The following is a 12,326-nucleotide window of genomic DNA, read 5'->3' on the forward strand; positions in this document are numbered from 1 at the left end:
GGAAAAGAGGAAGAAAAGGGCAGCGGCACTGCGGCAGAACAGTGAATGAATTAACTAGACACATTTGAACTGAGAATCGATGTTGGCAGGGGACACGGCCGACGACTGCACCAGCACCGCCTGCCTTGCTCGTTCTCCTTTTCCTTCCTAGTTCCTTTTCTTCGTCCTCACCAACCACCACCACCACACCCCCCTGTTGTTTCCTCTTGATTGTTCGGTTTGTTTTACAAGTTCCTTGCTTGCGTCGCCAGCAAGCAATCCTCTTTCCTCCCCCTTCCATACCCGAGGGGGAGTACCGCTACCGCGCCACGCTGCCGCCACCGTCATCCGGGCGGCCACCCCGCCAAACGCCATTTCGCTCCGCCCGCTTCGCATCTCCCTCGCCCCCCACCCCAACCACTCCCCTCGTTCCGCCCGCGTCACCCGACTCAATCCGATTCTATCCGCCCGCACCGCAACCCGCCGGCGCCGCCCGAGATCCCGCCCCCAGGGTTCCGTCCCGTGTGATGCGCGGATCTGGCTGAGGGCGAGCCATGCCGAGCGTCGGCGTGAAGATCTACAGCGTCTTCTTCAAGCTCTTGCTCCGCCACCGCCTCCAGTCGCTGGCCTCCGCGGGGGGCCTCGACAACGCGGCCTTCGGGGTCTCCTGCCGCCCCGACGAGGCCACCGCGCCGCCCAACCCGGCCTTCTCCGCCGCCGCCGACGGCGTCGCCTCCAAGGACCTCCACATCGACCCCAACTCCTCGCTCTCCGTCCGCATCTTCCTCCCGACGCCCCCGCCCCCGCACGCGCACCCGCGCCGCGCCAGCGACCCCACCCCGACCGCCCCCGCCGCTGGCGCGCCGTACCGAGGCTACCTCCCGCACGCCGTAGCCTCGCCGCGCGCCGCCGCGTCGGCGCGCCGGAGGCTGCCCATCGTCGTGCAGTTCCACGGCGGCGGCTTCGTCACCGGGAGCAACACCGCCGCGGCCAACGACGCCTTCTGCAGGAGGGTCGCCAAGCTCTGTGATGCCATTGTCGTCGCCGTGGGATACAGGCTTGCGCCAGAGAGCAGATACCCGGCCGCGTTTGAGGACGGGGTCAAGGTGCTCAAGTGGATTACCAAACAGGCAAATCTCGCCATGATGACCAAGGTCAGGGGTGGTGTGGACACCTTCGGTGCGTCCACTGTTGAGCCGTGGATTGCTGCACATGGTGATCCAGCTAGGTAAATGAAACTGATCCTCCTGTTTATGTAGCTGCATAAATGTGTACTAATTGATAAGGCAAAGGCAGGGAGCTTGAAATTGCAGTGCCAAAATGATAATGAGTGTGGGAATCCAAGAATTTTGTAAGAATCTTTTGTTGCATTGCTTGAAGCTGCATGTAACATGGTTAGTGGCCATTGGCGCTTATTCTCCTGTTCAACAAACATGTTTGTGTTCCCTAATGCCTACCGTTTGATAGTTAAGTGGGTGTATGCACTAAAGCTAATAGTTAGTTAGCTAAAAAATTGGTAGTGAAATTAACTAGCTAACAAATAGCTAGCCAACTATTAGCTAAAGTAGTTAATAGTTGAACTATTAGCTAGAGTGTTTGGATGTCTTTAACTAATTTTAGCAGCTAACTATTAGTTCTAGTGCATTTAAACACTCCCTAAGCTTGGTCAATGTTATGTGCACCGTTTGCATGCATTCTAGCTGTTATTTTTTGAGTGAAAGTGTGAAACCCCTGGGATAAATAAGAGGCTTCTCTAAACTATGCAAACATCAGTTAATCATGACTCTCTCTTTTTTTCAACATAACGCTGACACATGTATGATGTGAATTTAAGCTTTGGCATGTATTGAATAGTGACTGGAACTTTCGCAGAATTGTAGTCTTGAATTTCATGTACTTACAACTGAGAAGATCGTGTATGGTTCCTGTGATTTAATTTAATCCATCCATGATCCATCATGGAAATGGAATCCCTTGAATAACTCGAATGGATAGTGATGTATTGTTGACTCTAGTATTATAGCTCTGTTTGTGTAAATACCATATACAAGGGAGCTTCACTTGAGTGAATCTCTTAAATTCTGCTTTCTCTGGATCAATGAGTTACCATTTCCCTGTTTACACTCTTCTGACTTTTATGGTTGTTTATATTCATGTGTCACCTTTATCTAGCCCACATAAGAGTAAACCCCTTAACAAATTCACTTCACATCTTCGCCTGAATGCCATTGCTAGCTATTTTATCCTGTCAGCTGTTGAAATTCCTTTTTTGTGCTAATTGTTGTATATTGATATTACTGGAGTTTGACTGTATGATGTGTTCCTTAGTGCAGATGTGTTCTACTTGGTGCAAGCTGTGGTGCAAATATTGCTGATTATGTCACTCGGAAGGTGGTCGAAGATGGGAAACCATTTGACCCAGTTAAGGTTGTTGCACAAGTCCTGATGTATCCCTTTTTCATAGGGAGTGTTCCAACACACTCGGAAATAAGGCTTGCGAACTCATACTTCTATGACAAGTCCACATGTTTACTTGCTTGGAGATTATTTTTGTCAGATAAAGAGTTCAACCTAGACCACCCTGCTGCCAACCCTCTGGCGCCTGGCAGAGGAGGCCCTCCACTGAAGTGCATGCCGCCGACCTTAACGGTTATTGCCGAGCATGACTGGATGAGGGATCGAGCAATTGCTTACTCTGAGGAACTCCGCAAGGTTAATGTTGACTCGCCGGTTCTTGACTACAAGGATACAGTTCACGAGTTTGCAACCCTGGACGTATTCCTAAAAACACCACAGGCGCAGGCCTGTGCCGAGGACATTGCCATATGGATGAAGAAATATATATCCCTCAGAGGGCATGAGTTCTCATATTAGTTGTAGCAAAAACCATGCATTGTGAAATAGGCCCTTTGCAGGGAAGCGTCAATGTGTTCTTTTCAACTGGTGGAAAGAGGGATGTTGGATTGCAGTCGGGTAAACCAGCTAGCTTAATGCTGAGTACTGAGTCCTTTAGGCCCTGTTCGGTTTCACCGGAATAGACCAGGATTTATTCCAGCTCATCAAAATCTATATAAATTAGAGAAGTAATCCGGCTAGGAATCAATCCGAGGCTCAAATCCATAACAACCGAACAGAGCCTTAGTGATTTTTGTGGAAGAATGTAGTGTGCAAAGTTGTAGACTGTAATCAAAAGATACTCTTCCCCTTGTAGAGCTTAATTCTTTCATTCCTTTTGTACCCTTTGTGTATTTTGGAATTACTGGTGCTGGGGGTTACCATTTTTTGAGAAGAAATAGCAATCTCAGTGGCCATACTTGTGGAGCACTGAGCTCCACACAACGACATGTAACCTGATCGTTCATTTTGTTCCGCGTAGCGTATCTGCTTATATCAGCATGCATCCTTTTTGTTGAACATTGTATTTTGCATTGGCATCAGGTTTTATTACGCTATTACCCATATTGGTGTGCACTAAAATCTGGTATTATTTGAAGGCACATTTTTCTTGTCAGCATCATAAATGTTTAGCGAATGCGAGCTGTGTGTGTATGCCAAGTTTTCATCCACTTATCAACTTTCATGTCCAAAGTCTTCTCAAATCATAACCTGCTTCGTGCCTACACCAACATTCTTGAAGTTCACGTTTTTATTTGTAATTTCCTGTTCTTATTTAATTCACGTGCTCAGGCATTAGCTGAAAACTTGAAATTACGCTAAGGTTAGGAAAAGTCGGTCCGAGCAGAGTCTAGGACATCTTTTGTATTCCAGCTATACGAATTGTCACTGTCAACAAATGATGTCCGAAATCAGAATTGTACACAGATCAGACTTGTCAATCTTATGAAAAAGAGAGAACTCATAAAAATCAGCGGACCTTCAATAGTTTACATTCAAAAAATAAAAAAAATCTAAAAGCTAGTTTGACAATTTTATTTTTTTAAGAAATTCTAATTTTTACAAAGGAAACTAAACTAATTTTGGTCTAGTTTAACAACTCTATTTTTCCAAGTGATTTACATTTTCACAAGCGAAAATAAACTAATTTCTCTTATAAAAATAAGAATCACTTGAAAAAATACGGTTGTCAAGCTAACCCTTTTATTGGAAAATGAAATTTTTTAGAAAAATAGAGTTGTCAAACTAGACTTAGGGGGTGTTTGGTTACACCCCGCTAAAATTTAGCTCATGTCTAATCGAATGTTTAAACCTCCGTTCCGGGTATTAAATGTAGTCGGATTATAAAACTAATTTGTCAGCCGAAGATTAAAAGACGAGACGAATCTAGTCCAGTTGGTTGGGTCTATATTTCATACTCCTATTTAAAAGTCAAACACTTGATGTGACTTAGGCTAAACTTTAGCAGGAGCAACCAAACACCCCCCCTTAATGGTTATATCATAAATGACCTTTCACAAGACATTCCTTGTTCTGCTCTGAATAAAAGGTTGGAGTGATGGTTCTTTTTCTAGGTAATCGGTTATTATCTCGGTAGGATCTTTTGATCCTCCTGGAGCCGACCTGTAGTGATGTAAGCATTTTGTAACAACTCACATAATAAATTTAAGATTTATTTTTTATATTTTTTATAAATTTACTACTAAAAATAAAAATATAAATTTACGAAGCAGATTATATATCCTATTTTTCACAAGAAAATAAAAAAACTAAAAAATAATATATAACTATCAGAGTATTAGTTTTCATCTTACCGACATGTGGGCCACCACATGAACCTTATCCCCGCCGCGCCTCCGCTCCCTTAAACCCCGCGACGGGTCACTGGACGGCCACCAGTCCGTGCTCCCAAAATGGCGGCCTCCCCAGCGGCCGCCGCTACCTTCCTTCACCATCACCTCCCCTTTCCCAGTCGCCCCAAGACACTTCTCAGACCACGCCTCCACCGCCTCGCCGCGTCCATCAACCCCTCGTCCACCGACGAGACCCCCGCCGCGGACCCACCGGTCATCCCCTCGATCAGCATCAAGAACACTGAGCCCGAGGAGGTCGCCCGCCGCCGCAGTTGGGTGGAGCACGGATGGGCTCCGTGGGAGGAAATCATGACGCCGGAGGTCGCCTTTGCGCGCCACAGCCTCAACGAGGGCGAGGAGGTGCCGCTTCAGTCGCCGGAGTCCCTCGAGGCTTTCCGGATGCTCACGCCTTCCTACCGGAAGAAGGTGGAGGCTGAGCCAGGATACCTGGAGCGCCTCTTCGCGACGCGCGACACGCCCGAGCCTCTCGAGACGACGTGGGCCGGCCGGCTCCCGCTGCGGCTCGTGCCGCCGCGGGACTGGCCGCCGCCTGGCTGGGAGGTGGACCCGGACGAGCTGGAGTTCATAAGGGAGGCGCACAGGGCGGCCTCTGAGAGGCTGGACATGGAGGCGGCGGCTGCGGCAGGGGTGACCAACGTGGAGAAGCTGGAGGATGCGCCACAGGATCTGGCGCTAGAGAGGTACAAAATGTTCCTGAAGCAGTACAAGGAATGGGTGGAGGCAAACCGAGATAGGTTGGAGCAGGAGTCCTACCAGGTATAATTGAGTAACTCACTGCTTAATTCTAACCGGAACATCTTTATATGATCATCTAGAAAACGATGAAGCTAGTTTTGGTTGTCATTGTGTGCGTAATTGAATAGAATTTAATTCGTGTCTGTCTTGACATCCCATCGAGTATTTACAGTGTTCCTCTGCCATCATGTAATGTTAAACCTGGGCTATTGCAATTGTGCAGTTTGATCAGGATTACTTCCCTGGCAGACGAAAAAGAGGTAAGGACTACAGTGAGGATATGGTAGGTTCAGCTCTTGAACGAGTCCCATACATTTTGTGATTCATTTCTTTAAGGTACTGAAGTATTGTTTGCTCTGATGCAGCGTGAACTTCCATTCTACTATCCCGGACAGGTTCTGTTGGAACATCTCTACTTCACCTTTTTTTCTCTCTTAGCTAGTCCATTTAATTCTAACCATTTTTTAAATGGCTTTATGCTCTTGCAGATATGTTACGGGCAAGTAACGACTGTTCACCTCTACCAGGGAGCCTTTGTGAACATTGGTTGTGTCCATGAGGGGTATGTGCACTGAATTCTGCTGCATGATGAATTTACGATGAACCTAGTGTACTTAATTTAGCAAAAGGCAGGCCATGAAGGATTATCTCAACTCTCTCCTTACTGTAGGCTAACACAATTTTTTTTGTTTATGGTAATGCTATAACTTGTGTCTTCCCATGCACATGTCTGAAATTTGGGTGTCATGTTTTCTTGTTATACCATCCTTTTTTCTGCTGCGTGTACTGGAAATTACCACATTTCAGATTATTAAGCACACCCCAAAACTTGCACAAAACATTCAACACATAATCTAGATCCAATCAGCACTCTCCACCTTTCAGCAACAGACAAACTTGGCAAGCTTCTTAAATTTGCACTTGTAGCCTTGTAGGATAGTCCTCTGTCTCTTACCCTAGATTTTAAATTTAGCATAGTTGCTAAGACATCGTCTGCTATTTACCTTGTTGAAAATTTACAACTTGTGATGCTTTTAGGTGGGTACCGATAAAAGGAAATGACTGGTACTGGATCCGACATCACATCAAGCCTGGCATGAAAGTCTACGTGGAGATTCTGGTAAGTGATCTTGAGAAATTCACATTTACAGCGAGTGGTTTAAGGACATCTAGTTTCAATATTATAAAGGAAATGCTTTACATTGACTAAAGTGCATGTTTTGTTCATTCTCTCATTTTTTAGAACATTCTGTACATGTTAAGTAGACCGACCTTAATATCTATCAATTTCTGTGCAGGCCAAACGAGACCCTTACCGCTTCCGCTTCCCACTTGAGATGCGATTTGTATATCCTAACATTGATCACCTAATGTGAGTACCACTGTTATCATTGTGTCCTCAGTTCTGATAATATGAATATTAATGCCAGTTGCCATATCGGTGCTTGAGTTTATTCCAATGTGTATTTCCCTTCTGACTGCAGATTTAATAGATTCGACTTCCCACCAATATTTCACCGTAAGGAGGATACTAACCTAGAGCAGTTGTGGGTGCGAATTAATTCTGTTTGATTCAGTTTTCTGCTACCATTTTCAGATCTTATACTGGTGGGTGCATCTAACCTTTTTTATGAACTGGCAGCGTGAAGCCGGACGGCCACCCATTCCTAGGAAAAAACCTTTAAAAGATATGGAAAAGGAACCTTTGGTATCAGACCATCCTTTTGTTGACACGGTATTCTCCATGAATCACAATCATATGCCTCATGCTTCGTATATATATTATTTTGCATGCATCATGTTGTGGCTTGTGCATCTTGCCGTCAAATAGGTTTGTAAGTTAAGTTCCTTTTTTTTTTGTTTTGCAGCTTTGGGAATGGCATAATGCAGAGCAGATGATTTTAGACTACGAGGAACAAAATCCAGATAAATTCAAGAATACAACATATGAGTCCACAGTTGATGCACCCTCAATCGATGAAGAAAAAAGAGTTGAATACACCGAAGGATATTTCAAAGAAACACTGCTAAAAAAGAAAGTTGTGGTATGTAATATCTGTGGTTACCCATCTTTGGATCTTTGCAGCTTGTTAGTTGCAAGTAGATGTATCCCCTAATGGCATCCTGTTGTGATCCCCTTTTTTTTTAGAATATTAGCATCAAAGAACTTGATCTGGATGCTGCCCGTGCTGAACGCCAGGTACACCTCCTTTTACATACGCTGACAATATTTTGTTTAATCGCTTACCATTCCATACTGAACTTTAGTCGGTACAGCTGATAAAAAGGCTGAAAAAGGAAGCCGAGGAGAGAGGGGAGGAATACAAGGTTAGGAAGCTCCGACGAAACAAAGAAATGGATGAGTATGATCTGATGCAATGGCGTCGTTCATTTGAAGAGAGGGAAGCGCTTATCAGAGACATCTGCTGGTAAATCTTGTATCAACGAATTCTGTCACACCACCTACTGCGTAGTTTGGTAACTCCCTAATAAAGTTTTTTTTTTTATTTGCAGCCGGAAAGCGCTTGATCTTCCTATCGAAGAGCCCGGGCGATACGACGTGGACGAGACAGAGGTGTACGGGAAGGATTACTATGACCCAGAGAAGCCAATGTACCGGTACGACTACTGGGGCGAGCCCAAGAACACGGAGAAGACGAAGCTGGAGCGGGACGTGGAGCGCCACAACCAGCAGGTGGTCGGCGACGCGAAGAAGTGGTGCGAGATGTCGTACGACGACTACGTCCGCAAGAAGCTGCGGTTGGAAGCGGCTGAGGCGAGGGAAAGGCGGAGGAAGGCGGCCGAGGCGCAAGAGGACGAGCAGGAGTACGATGACGGCATGGACCTGGACCTGAAGAAGATGACCGATCCACGCGCCCCGCACAACCGGTTTTACATCACGAAATGAAAGGTTAGAGATAGTTGTTAGTTGTGCAAAAGGTTCGATTGCCTTGGTTGTTGTTGTTGGGCCACCGCTTCCGCCTATGGTGCAAGAGTTGGGGGCGCTTGATCAGGTCGTCTGACATTCTCCTTGTTGACCCAACCCCATTCCGATTGGGGCGACCTGGTCAAACGCGGGGGCGTGCTAGCTACGCTCAGTACAAGTATTCAGCATGGAATCTCCAGTATTTTATTCTAGAGAACATATCTTGTGTATATTGAAGTTTAGTGCACATGTTACATATATTAAATCAGTATCACTCATTTTAGATTTAGCATCTCTAGTTGTTTGATATATTTTGTTAAAGACACGCTCCGACATTGTGGGTAGTGGTGGACGATGTTATTTATAAATTGCAATGATCAACCATATAAGTTAGATTTATGATGGATGGTGATGATTTATCATGTGCACTATGTGCACTAAGCTTCTATGTACATGAGATATGTCCTCTTTATTCTATAGATGGTAGCTGCTGAAGTCTGAACAACTACAAATCCCTGTCTAGCCTGTGCGTGACGTCTTGTGCAAGTACTATGAACGCTGCGTGACGGGACGGCAAATATTCGCACAAGATTGATGGCCCCGGCCCGGAGCATGCAGTCATGCACCCACTATAGCTGGCCTGGATCTACCCGCCAGAACACTAGCACGGTGGCCGTTCGATTGTTGGGGAATAATTATGAGCTACATTGTTTTTCTAATTTATTTAAGTTTTGACCAACCTGAAAAATTACAGGGCCATTACTGGATAAACGAATAGGGCCTAAATAATTTGGACCAATGGCTGAAGCCTACCACGGTCCACGGCAGCTCTTGTTCCGTGGGCGCAAGTCGACCGATCGGCATATTCGCCAGCAGCGCAGGCTTCCATTTTGATGCCTCCCTCCGTCCCCTTCCGCTCCAATCAGCGGCCGAGCTGCTCCTCTCGCCCACGCCCGAGACCGAGAGGCCGCGCCGGCGCACCCAAATAAACCCGAGGAGTGCCTACCTGGCCTGGGCGCCTGGTTGAGCGGTAAACAAATCCGTGGGCGTCCTGCGGCTGCGATTAGAATAGAGTAGAATTCATCAGCGGGTCGCCGTCGCCATTGGCGCGGTGCGTGTGCGAGCCCGAGCCGTGCGAAGCAGGTGAGGCGAGGGGACAGACGGGACACGGGAGCGAAGCAAAGCGAAGGAAGGAGTTTCCAGTGAGCGCGGATCGCGGAGGCGGTTTATATAGCCGGAGGGCGCGCGCTCCGGTCCGCTAACGTCCTGCAGGGAGGGAAGGGCAGGATTAGGCAGGGCAGCGCCGCGCCGGCCGGACCGCCCGCCCGCCCGCCCGTCCACGAGCCACGGACTTTCGGCCATGGGGGACGCTGGCGCTGACGCCTCCTCCTCGCCGCCGCCGCCGTCCGGGTCCTTCTCCTACTTCGCCGTCTTCCGCAACTACCCCCTCGTCGCCGCCCTGCTCGGCTTCGCCGTCGCCCAGTCCATCAAGTTCTTCGTCACACGGTACGCCCCTCGTCCGTCCCCGTCCGGTATGTTTGGGTCTGGAGATCGGGCGCGACCGTGGTCGGATCGGATCGGATCCTCATGCGGTTTCGGCGGTCAAAGCTGCCTCATGGCATTGCTTCGACTGTTCCTTATTCTGGACGTCCGAAACGACCTTAAGAATTTCTCCTAGTTCTAATACATCTAGAGGAATGAATGAACGATGATAGACTGGGAATGTAATAGCATCGTATATGGTAGGTTTGCTTTCGTTTCTCGACGGTTTTGGTGAGTTGAGCTCGAAGCAAATGGAGTTGGCCTTGATCCGGTCAGACTATGTACTAAGAATTGTCCACAGTGGTTGTTCTGTGAAACCAATGAAGATGAACACAGAGTCCGCATTGTGTTTATACATGAGAATGGTTTGTCTTATAACAGTGCAGTTTTCTTGATGTTCCTCTTGTAACCCCAGCTAAGGATCGGAGGTTCATTTATGCTTTCTAATAAAGCTGGTCTGGGCCTGTGATCTAAAAAACAATAATCATGCATCAAGGTCTCTTGCTTCTTTTCTCATATTTTTTTTTCCACGGTTCTTATGTGGATTGATACACCCCTCCCTATAAACTTTATGGAAGATCGCGGTTCATTCTAGTCTGAACAGGCGTTTATACAGTTCCCGTGCTGCAGTAAGTTTGATCTCTTCTTGTTTTTTAAACAAAGGTACAAGGAGAACAGATGGGATCCCAAGCGGCTTATCGGCTCGGGTGGCATGCCGTCATCACATTCCGCCACGGTTACAGCACTAGCAGTAGCAATTGGATTCCAGGATGGCTTTAGCTGCTCCCTCTTTGCAACAGCAACTATATTTGCAAGCGTGGTAGGCTATCAGTTCTCCATTCCAACCCATGTTCCTTCTGAAGAGCACAAGAGGTTTTACTTCTTCAATCTTGATTGAAAAAAAAACTGGTCATTTATATTGTTGTCGCTTGGATGCAATTTTCAGCCTTGTTGGACGTTATTCTGTTGCGTGTGGGCATATTGTGCACACGTTTATGCTGACTTCCTCCAATTTTTGAGGTCTCACGAATTTATTTTTTGTGACTTGGCAGGTAATGTATGATGCTTCTGGTATCAGACTGCATGCTGGAAAGCAAGCAGAGGTACGTAATAATTCTTTGCGTGCCATCTGTACTGTTGGTTCAATAGCCTTTCTGTATCGTTACAACCTTGTGATAGCTCTCTATGTATTATGGTAACAATTTGTGTGGTGCTTATGTTGAACTTAATTTAGTTTTCTCCGATCATTAGGTATTGAATCAAATAGTTTGTGAACTTCCTTCTGAACACCCCTTGTCTGAGACAAGACCACTGCGAGAACTTTTAGGCCATACACCAACTCAGGTTTGTTCACATGTCCTTTTTATTGTTTTTTCAAGTGAATGCATTTCATTGTTGTTGGCAAAACGAAAGCGATGGGTTATTGGCATAGACACCAAGTGAACCTCAAACGGGCCGACCCCACATGCCTCTTTTTACTTGGCAACAATATGTAGATATGCCTATCTACTATCAACATCATTCAGCTTCGTCAGCACCACTATCTTCTCGTGGCACACATTTATGAACTACCTTTTTTTATGTTTTACTAATTTCTTGGGTGTCAAATTGCTCCCAGGTGGTTGCTGGTGCATTGCTTGGGTGTACAATAGCCACAGCAGGACAATTATTCCTTTGAACTACGAAGGTGCGGCAGAAATGTTGTAGCATTTGTATCGCAGGGACTTGAGAAGAAGTTTCTCCAGTGTTCTGCTACTTTAGGTATTGGTAAGATTTGCATGTTGGTGCTGTAGTGTTGTTGAATGTTGTATGTTCTGATGGAATGTGGTTATATGTCAAAAAGGTGACGTTCACAGGATTGCTGTACAGAACATTGTTCATGGTTATGATTGATGAAATCTAAAATGTGATTGAAACAGCTGCAGAACTAAGGGAGTGTTTGGTTTGATGGACAGCAAAAAAAAATGTCTGTCGTGTTTATCCATATCTTCTAATCTTTACCATTAGCAAATAGTTAAGGATTACTAGTATGTTATATTATTGTTTAGTAATTATGATGGTAAGATTGATTTTAATAAGTGATAATATTTGACTAGTGATCCATGTCTTTTCCTAGAGTGAGAAATACTAATGTGTGGTTTGAATAGGACATTTAAGGCCTGTTTGGTTCGTGTCTAACTGTGTCACACTTTGTCTAAGGTTAGTCGTTATTAAAAACTAACTTTAGCCAGAAAAGTTAAGCAAAGTGTGACAAGTTAGGCAGCGAACCAAACAAGCCTTTAGCCCTTAGAGGGGAGCAGATGCCTCACCAATGAAAATGCTTGAAATCATCATTGGCCGCCTCAAGGTCTTGTGCCGAGGTGTGAATCTCGTTG

General features: G+C 46.0%; 3 protein-coding genes across 4 annotated transcripts; all 3 read left to right on the forward strand.

The window, feature by feature from the left end:
- Window positions 1-60: 60 nt before the first annotated feature.
- Window positions 61-3,340, forward strand: LOC103636397 (probable carboxylesterase 16). The gene is made up of 2 exons (XM_008658753.4): window positions 61-1,207; window positions 2,313-3,340. Exons 1-2 carry the CDS (start codon window positions 534-536, stop codon window positions 2,851-2,853), a joined length of 1,215 nt encoding a protein of 404 aa, XP_008656975.1. The 5' UTR covers window positions 61-533; the 3' UTR covers window positions 2,854-3,340.
- A 1,361-nt stretch (window positions 3,341-4,701) lies between these two features.
- Window positions 4,702-8,811, forward strand: LOC100382312 (Protein PLASTID TRANSCRIPTIONALLY ACTIVE 10). Of its 2 annotated transcripts, none has more exons than XM_008656990.4 (12): window positions 4,702-5,504; window positions 5,707-5,766; window positions 5,849-5,878; window positions 5,972-6,045; window positions 6,522-6,603; window positions 6,782-6,855; window positions 6,968-7,034; window positions 7,126-7,218; window positions 7,352-7,528; window positions 7,633-7,683; window positions 7,752-7,912; window positions 7,998-8,811. In XM_008656990.4, the coding sequence occupies exons 1-12, from the start codon at window positions 4,788-4,790 to the stop codon at window positions 8,389-8,391; spliced, it is 1,980 nt and encodes a 659-aa protein (XP_008655212.1). In that variant the 5' UTR covers window positions 4,702-4,787; the 3' UTR covers window positions 8,392-8,811. The 2 variants fall into 2 exon arrangements, with proteins under 2 accessions (XP_008655212.1, NP_001385664.1); NM_001398735.1 differs by having other exon boundaries at window positions 4,738-5,504; window positions 7,761-7,912; window positions 7,998-8,670.
- A 531-nt stretch (window positions 8,812-9,342) lies between these two features.
- LOC100273328 (acid phosphatase/vanadium-dependent haloperoxidase protein) lies at window positions 9,343-11,874 on the forward strand. The gene is made up of 5 exons (NM_001147769.1): window positions 9,343-9,915; window positions 10,615-10,771; window positions 11,004-11,054; window positions 11,203-11,295; window positions 11,570-11,874. The coding sequence occupies exons 1-5, from the start codon at window positions 9,770-9,772 to the stop codon at window positions 11,627-11,629; spliced, it is 507 nt and encodes a 168-aa protein (NP_001141241.1). The 5' UTR covers window positions 9,343-9,769; the 3' UTR covers window positions 11,630-11,874.
- Window positions 11,875-12,326: the final 452 nt, after the last annotated feature.

This window comes from Zea mays, chromosome 8, assembly GCF_902167145.1.
Source record: "Zea mays cultivar B73 chromosome 8, Zm-B73-REFERENCE-NAM-5.0, whole genome shotgun sequence".
Taxonomy (NCBI): Eukaryota; Viridiplantae; Streptophyta; class Magnoliopsida; order Poales; family Poaceae; genus Zea; species Zea mays.

What these genes read in the sequence shown, in the direction of transcription:
- LOC103636397 (XM_008658753.4), top strand. Translation starts at nt 534, where the DNA reads ATGCCGAGCGTCGGCGTGAAGATCTACAGCGTCTTCTTCAAGCTCTTG. An exon ending in GCACATGGTGATCCAGCTAG is followed by an intron (nt 1,208 to 2,312) that starts GTAAATGAAACT and finishes TCCTTAGTGCAG; the next exon opens with ATGTGTTCTACTTGGTGCAA.
- LOC100382312 (XM_008656990.4), top strand. Translation starts at nt 4,788, where the DNA reads ATGGCGGCCTCCCCAGCGGCCGCCGCTACCTTCCTTCACCATCACCTC. An exon ending in AGGACTACAGTGAGGATATG is followed by an intron (nt 5,767 to 5,848) that starts GTAGGTTCAGCT and finishes GCTCTGATGCAG; the next exon opens with CGTGAACTTCCATTCTACTA. An exon ending in ATTGGTTGTGTCCATGAGGG is followed by an intron (nt 6,046 to 6,521) that starts GTATGTGCACTG and finishes TGATGCTTTTAG; the next exon opens with GTGGGTACCGATAAAAGGAA.
- LOC100273328 (NM_001147769.1), top strand. Translation starts at nt 9,770, where the DNA reads ATGGGGGACGCTGGCGCTGACGCCTCCTCCTCGCCGCCGCCGCCGTCC. An exon ending in ATCAAGTTCTTCGTCACACG is followed by an intron (nt 9,916 to 10,614) that starts GTACGCCCCTCG and finishes TTTTAAACAAAG; the next exon opens with GTACAAGGAGAACAGATGGG. An exon ending in ATGCTGGAAAGCAAGCAGAG is followed by an intron (nt 11,055 to 11,202) that starts GTACGTAATAAT and finishes TCCGATCATTAG; the next exon opens with GTATTGAATCAAATAGTTTG.